The sequence below is a fragment of the Eretmochelys imbricata genome, chromosome 1 (genome assembly GCF_965152235.1).
Source record: "Eretmochelys imbricata isolate rEreImb1 chromosome 1, rEreImb1.hap1, whole genome shotgun sequence".
NCBI classification, from domain to species: domain Eukaryota; kingdom Metazoa; phylum Chordata; order Testudines; family Cheloniidae; genus Eretmochelys; species Eretmochelys imbricata.
Genome location: NC_135572.1, coordinates 237,872,218 through 237,879,830, shown reverse-complemented (window position 1 = coordinate 237,879,830; position 7,613 = coordinate 237,872,218). Strand labels below are relative to the sequence as shown.

Here is a 7,613-nt window from a genome sequence, read left to right as displayed (position 1 = left end):
TAGGTTCCTTCCCCCACTCCAAATCAGTGGGTGTTCTTTATAAACATAGCAAACTGATATGAAATGGCCACTTCACTCTATTTTAATTAAAGACTAATTCCAAACAGCAAGCACAGCATTAGTATAGAAACCAAACATGCATGGTGGGTTAAGAAACTAAAGACTGGCCTCTTGCATACATGTATGTAAGAAAAATACAACTGATTTCAATGGTTTTTATTAGGCATTAGCAGTTTACAAATTTGAGAGTTGTTTAAGAAATAAAGCTATAGAACAGAATCAGTTGGAAACTCATTTTGGGGGTTTTTTAGATCCACAAAATTTGCAAAATACTTTGTCAGTGACAAATTCCAGGCTGTCTAAAACACAGCCCCACTATATTTTCTTATTCACATATTTCGTAATTTATCAAAAAACTAAGATTGTTCTAAAAATACCTAACAAAACTAAATAGTCAATTAAACTACTCTATCTGTCCCTATAATTATGTATACTTGAATTTTGTTCATTTTGTACACGATACTGATTGTTTAAGAGCACTTAAGGAGACTATATTGCAATTTTTTAATAATTCTCAAAATTATGAATAAATAGATCCCATGACAAAATTAAGATTGTTACCTTTTTACTTGAGTATTTATATATTTCATACCTCACCCTAAACAAAAGATTTTCTAGAGGAAATAATGCTCTCAAGGTAATATTCCCTTGTCATTTTAATGCTGAACAACATGAATTTCAAGAGTTTCTATTTCATGACAAGCAAAGGTCCAAATCAAGTCCTATATTTTGCTATAATACACTAAATACCATTTCAATGTATGATTTTTTTAACTTAAGATTTCGTTTCTACAAGACACAAAAATGTGAGCAGCCAAACTGTGTATACATGTGGCACCTGAGGTTTATGACTACAGATGCAGAGATTCAGATCAGTAAGTCTCATCTTTCCATGTAAGCGCCCTTATATCCACCTTTTTCTTCCCAGCCCCACAGCCAACTGGGGGGGGGAGGGGGAGGAGGAGGAGAGAGAGAGAGGTATTGTATTTAACACTAAGGACACTGGAAGATACAACACTATAAAGGAACAAAAGCATAAGTGATGTAACAAGTTACTACAAGGTTTTTGCTACATAAAAATAAAGTGACAGTCCAAAAATTCCAAGAACCAGAAAGTAACATGGTAAACAAAAGTGGCAAAACAACTTGCAAAATATTCTACAGCCTTAAGGCAGCCTTCATTTCAATCAGCAATGCGATCACTGGCATATCTGGAGAGAAATTCTTCTTTAGTGTACTTAAATATGTTGATATGCAACTGGTTAAGAATTATATCGATCCTAGAAAAAAGAACAAAACACTCATGGGCATGTTTTCCACAGCAAGATAAATTAAATATGGTAATATTCATTAAAAGTAAGTGAGGTTTAATTTTTAAAGTCACCACATTTAGAAAATTGGCCAAGATTTTCAAAAATAAGAGCTTAATATTGGGCTCTTGAATTTCAAAAATTTAATCTGAGCTCAATGGGAATTGATGGGCGTTTGGTACTTTTGAAAATCAGGCCTCTTACTTAGGTGCCTAATTATGAATTTAGGATTTTAAGTTTCAGTGTCTATTTTGAAAAATATTGGTCCTTCCATCCGGGACTCTGTGGTACATTTTTCTATCACGTCAATTACAGAGACAAAAGCCTAACAGTTAAATTACTACTAGTTACTCTAAAATGGGATATGAGCAACAAATATGCTTGATAGAATGCACGTTCAATTACTATAAGAAAAGGAACATTTTAGTCATTTTTAAGTCTCAACTGTACCCATGGAAACTTCTCTAAGAAAAGTGAATTAATTGGAAAGTCATAAAAAGCTTTAAATATTTTACCATCTGTTATGAAAATTCTCTGACATTTCAGCTACATTATATAAAAACAATCAACTTTTTCCCCCCTAAGGAGTTAACAGGAATCATGTGAATAAATCCTCATGACAAGACTTCAATATCTATCCCGTTATTTTTAATATTTCTTACTTTCCTAATTTACTAACCTGTATAGAAGTCATGACTCCATTAGCAAGAACAGAAAGTTTTCCAGCCACTGATTTCACTCCTTGTTTAAACTGAGCCATATCCGGAGCTGAAGGCAAGACATTTGCAATACTGTAACTTCCTATATAGGGAATAAAAAACATGCAATAGTGATAATAGCTCTCAAAACATGCTATTTTTAATACAGTATCTACTACATTGAACACCAACCCCATGAATGTCTGAATGTCCATACTAACTAAAGTTCTAAAAATTAAAAGTAACCTTTAGATATAAAACAATTAATCAAATTACTCAGACTCATCTTGCTTTATATTTTCAAATGTCCATTTGAGAATTTGTACATATTCCTACCAAACCTGCTATTTTCTAAAAACATACACTCCACATTCCAAGTTGAGCAATTACACTATGCCAACATATAAGATTCCTCTGCAGTTTCAACTGGATACAAATACTATTGATTTCCTTTCCTAAACTGTTATTTAGCCTTGCTGTGTGTTGTTAAACAGCTCCTGTGTTTTGCTTCAAAGGTGGATGCACTGGTATAGGTGGAATTCCGACACTACCTTTGGGAGGAATTTAGGGTGATGCCGTAGCGATACCTTGTCCCTATGGAATATAGTGTAGGAGAGATCTGCTATCATGGCGGCTAGCTCACCTACCCACGTGGCTGAGGTTATGGCTACCAGGAATGTCACTTTCATTGAGAGGTGGGAGAGGGAGCACGTTGCCAACGGTTCAAAGAGGGGCTTCATGAGGGCAGAGAGGATGAGATTAAGGACCCACAGAGCTGTAAGCTTCAGTGCTGTCAACAAGAAAGGCTCACAGCATCTAGCAGTCCGTGGTGCACCTCTGGAAATGTCAGAGGACCTAGGTGGTGTCAGTGGGGCCATACTATCCAGGAGGTGCAGAGGCACTGGCAGGAGGGGGCACACACAGGTGAGTGTTCCAGACGCACGGGTACCATGGCAGTTATTGGTACCATCAGATCCCATTTGAACCTAGCCTTACTCTCCACATGTGGAAGCTTGGGCATTGGTCCAGTCGGATCCGCGCACAATATCTCACCCAACTTGGCCTGGCTTGGGGAAGAAACGCTGTGCGTTGGAGCAATCTATGATAGGGATCTGCTTTTATGCTCATGACAGTGTTTTTTACTCTAATGTCGGTACTTGTCCTTTGTCTTCAGTACCAACAGACCAGGGGCATAAAGGGTGATCAGAGGGGCTCTCACTACCAATGATGGTCGCTGTACCGGGGGCTCCATCGGTCCCGGATCAGAACATGCCCTCAGTCTAAAATGGCTTCCTCCATCAAGTACTTATAGAGGCGAAGCCACAATGTGTGTCTTGCCGAGGTAGTAGAGGCACCTCTGGAGTTTGTCACTCACAGATAATGAGTGCAGGCAGGACACAATTTTTAAATCACGGAATCTGGGGCATAGTCCCCAGGTGGAGAATGTTCCCCAAACAGGGAAAGAACTACACTAACGTATAGATCACTAAAATGACAATATACAACTATCTGCAACTAGGTACACAGAACAAGGAGTGGTCACTCTCTTAGTAAAATTAAGAGTGTGAAGGAACAGGAGTTTCTGACTCAGGCCGTGCAGCGATTAGAGGGAACCAAAGAGGCGTCAACCCACTGTACCTATTATACCCTCGGCTTGAAGCACAAGGGGATGCATCATGTACGTGTGGGTCAACGGACACTTCTTCCAGACTGAGGTGCATGGCATGCATGCACACCCACATGTGGAATACACATAGGTACCATGACTTGAAGAACTAAACAATTTGCATTTTAGCAGACAACCCCAGAGGGGAATGAGTAGTGGTGTCACCCGTCTTGCAATCTTGTGTGCCTTACAGTAGCTCCCATCTGGGCTGCTCACAAACAGCCTTCCAGCATGCAAGCCACACCTGAGGTGTCTGTGTGTAACGGCAGCCTGCCAGGTACACCTGGGCTCTCACTAGCCTGGGTTATACTGCAGGGTGACCTCAACACACCCCAGTCCCAGATCGTCCCCCAGAAATGTATGTCCTGTACTGCCCAGCCCTGTCCTGGCCAGTACAAATATATTAAATCCATTATTCCTTTATAGAAATAATATGCCAGTTTATTATCTTAAATAGCTATCAGGCACTTCAATTTAAAAACACTGGATTAGATAAAACAGTAAAGCAAACTTAACAACTACAAAGAGAGAGATTTTAAGTGAGGATAAGTAATGAGATATAAAGTTAGACACGGTTACAAGAAAAATAAAGAGAAAACTCTCACTAGTATCTACTTACAAAACTAACTTAGTTGCAAAGCAAACTTTCTCCAGGCTCCAGCAGATTACTGACCAAACTCGCAGGTCAGGACCCCTCCCCTAGAGTCCAATGGCTGTTTCCTTTTGTCTTCTCAGGTGTGGAGAATGAGGTGGGCAAGGGGGGGGAGGGTGTCCCCTTGGGGCATTTGTCCCTCTTTTTTTTTTTTTTTTTTTTAAATAGTTTCAGTCCCCCACTTGAAAAAATATTTCCAGCTGAGACCCAAGAAGACAACAGTATGTTTTTTTTCACCTGTTTGAACTTCCTTTGTTTTCCCTTCCTGCTTGATAACTCTGTTTACTGCTTCAAGGCAAATTAAGACAAGCACACATTGCTTCCTTTGTTTAGGACAGACCTGACTTCTGCCTGGGCAGGGCTGTAGGGTTTGGAACATGTGTTAATAACATCACAGGGGGAATCTTATAACTTCACAAACAATCTTTCCATCCATATTTTAACAGGACAATACGGAACAGCAAATAATGAGTTTTCAAATGATACTTTATAAGGCATACTTTGTACAAAAGATTATTACAATAGTGTGGTAGCATGTAAATACAGGAGTGTATTCTGTCACACTACTTCACAGTTGGAAATAGACTGAGCTGGAGGTATCCTTCAGAATACTCCATTTCAAAGATTCACTGGACTATAAAAGAGAAGGGGACCAAGAAAGAGAAGGTTACTCCCCTTGTGCAATAACTGAAGCTCTTCGAGATGGTTGTCCCTGTGGGTGCTCCATATTAGGTGTCTTGACGCCCTGCACTTGTAATCAGAGATTTGTAGTAGCAGTGCCCCAGTTGGCCGCGCATGCACGGAAGCCATCTCGCGCCGCTCTGAGTGACCACTTAGCATGCGCAGCCAAGCATCCCTCAGTTCTTTCTCTACCCCAGAATCAATGTGAAACTCCGAATCAGAATACCTCAGAATCAATGTGAAACTCCGAAGTAGAGGGGAGAAGGGAGGGTAGTGGAGCACCCACAGGGACAACTATCTCAAAGAACCTCAGTTACTGCACAAGGTGAGTAACCTTCTCTTCCTCTTCGAGGAGTGTCCCTGTGGTTGCTCCACTTTAGGTGACTATGAAGCAGTACCCCTCGAGGGAAGGAGGGGCTTCGGAGTATTTTTGTTAACAGTGAACAGCACTGAGAGTCCAAACTGAGTGTCGGCAGAGGAACGTAGTTCCAAGGCATAGCATTTGGTAAACGTGTGGGCCAAAGCCCAGGTAGCTGCCCTGCAAATGTCTACGATGGGTATGTTGTTGAGGAATACTACAGACATGGATAGCGCTCTGGTGGAGTACGCACGAATCCCAGTGGAGCAGGGGTGTTGCTCTGATGACAGAACAGATGGATACAGCCAGAAATCCATGTAGATAATCTTTGTTTAGAGATGGCCTCACCCTTTGATTGCTCTGCGACCAAAAGAAAGATGGGACAATTTTCTAAATGTCTTTGTTCTTTCTAAGCAGAAGGCCAGAGCTCTACGGACGTCGAGAGTGTGAAGGGATGCCTCCCCAGTGTTGGCGTGGGGTTTCGGAAAAAACACAGGTAAGTAAATGGGTTGGTTTAAATGAAATGAAGAGGCTACTTTAGGTATAAATTTAGGGTGGTGTCTTAGGATGACTTTGTCTTTATAGAATGTGGTATACGGCGGGTGTGCTATTAGGGCCCCTAGGTCCACTACTGTTCTTGCTGAAGTGATTGCAATAAGGAAGGAGACCTTCATTGATGGATGTAGCAGTGAGCAAGTCACAAGGAGTTCGAATGGCTTGCCCATGAGGATGTGTAGCATGAGGTTAAGGTCCCATATAGGAGTAGGGTGTTTTAGAGGAGAATAGATGTTGGTCATGCTGTTTAAGAATTGTTTAGTGGTTGGATAAGCAAAGATCGTGGTTCCATCTACCTTAACTTGTAGTGAGGCAATGGCTGCTAAGTGTACCTTTATGGCGCTATTGGAGAGGCCAGCCTTTTTAAGGCCTAATATATAGTCCAGGACTCTGGGTAGAGGGGCAGAATGAGGAGACTTATGATGAGCCTCGCACCAGGTGCAGAAACCTACCCACTTATGAGTGTAAGTCTTGCGTGTGCTCAGTTTGCGACTATTCAAGAGAATACCTTTAACCTCTTCAGAGTAATCCTGATCCAGCCCCATTAGCCATGGAGTAACCAGGCTTTGAGATGGAGAACCGCTAGGCTGGGGTGAATGATGCGGCCAGCCTCCTGTATTAGGAAGTTGTGGAAGGGTTTGAGGAGGTTTCACCACCATCTGTGTTAGGTATGGGAACCACGTCTGTCTGGGCCATGTGGGCGCAATGAATATGACCCTGGCCTTGTCCTGTCTGATTCTGTGTAACACCCGGCTTAGTTCCGGGCGGGAACGCGTACATTAGTGGTGCTTCCCATATTGTGAGGAGGGCATCGCCCAGTGAGTGGTGCCTCAGCCCCGCTCAGGAGAAATACTGAGGACATTTTGTATTGTGAGCTGTTGTGAATAAGTCTACAGTAGGGAACCTCCACTGGTTGAATACGGTCACGAGGGTTCGGTAGTCCATCTCCCACTCATGGATTTGTGAGAAGTGTCTGCTCAGATGGTCTTCCATGGTATTCTGAAGTCCTGGCAGGTAAGCTGCAGAAATGTCTATATTGTTGGATATGCACCATAGCCCTAGGTGGAGTGCCTCAATGCAAAAAGGGTATGATCGAGCTCTGCCCTGTTGGTTTATATAAAACATGCAGGCTGTGTTGTCCATGAGGACTTGGATGGTATTGTTGCGGATAAGCGGAAGGAAGTGTTTGCATACTTTTCTAGAATGTTTATATGTAGGTTGGTTTCTGCTGGGGACCAGCGTCCCTGGATGGGGTTGTTGTCCAGATGGGCTCCCCATCCCACTAGGGAGCCATCTGTGGTGATTGTTATAGTGGGAGCTTTTTGTTGGAATGTGACCCCTGAACAGATGTTTTGCAGTTCTATCCACCACTTGAGGGAATCCTCCTCTCTCCGGGGTATAGTGAACCGTTTGTGAAGGGAATGCTTGTGTGGTATACAGCAGGCGTGGAGCCAGGCCTGTAGGCATCTCAAATACAGTCGGGCATGTTTGACTACATAAGTTGTAGCAGCCATATGCTCAAGAAGTCGTAAGCAGGCCCTAGCGGACATTTGGGGGCTGTCTGATTGTTATCAGCCTGGTTAGGTTGTGGAATCGCTGTTGGGATAATCTTGCTTGTGCTGCAAGACAGTCG

The 7,613-nt window shown here is 42.3% G+C and overlaps 1 protein-coding gene across 4 annotated transcripts in view; it reads right to left on the bottom strand.

Annotated features, from left to right (window-relative positions):
• Positions 1-201: 201 nt before the first annotated feature.
• ARFGAP3 (ARF GTPase activating protein 3) overlaps positions 202-7,613 on the bottom strand; it is an 80,087-nt gene continuing 72,675 nt past the window's right edge. For all 4 annotated transcript variants that reach the window (XM_077826041.1, XM_077826057.1, XM_077826031.1 and 1 more), the window contains 2 exons: positions 2,050-2,171; positions 202-1,340 (listed from right to left, as the gene is read on the bottom strand). In XM_077826041.1, coding sequence (XP_077682167.1) covers positions 1,323-1,340; positions 2,050-2,171 — 140 coding nt within the window. In that variant the 3' untranslated portion in view covers positions 202-1,322. The remainder of the gene's footprint in view (positions 1,341-2,049; positions 2,172-7,613) is intronic.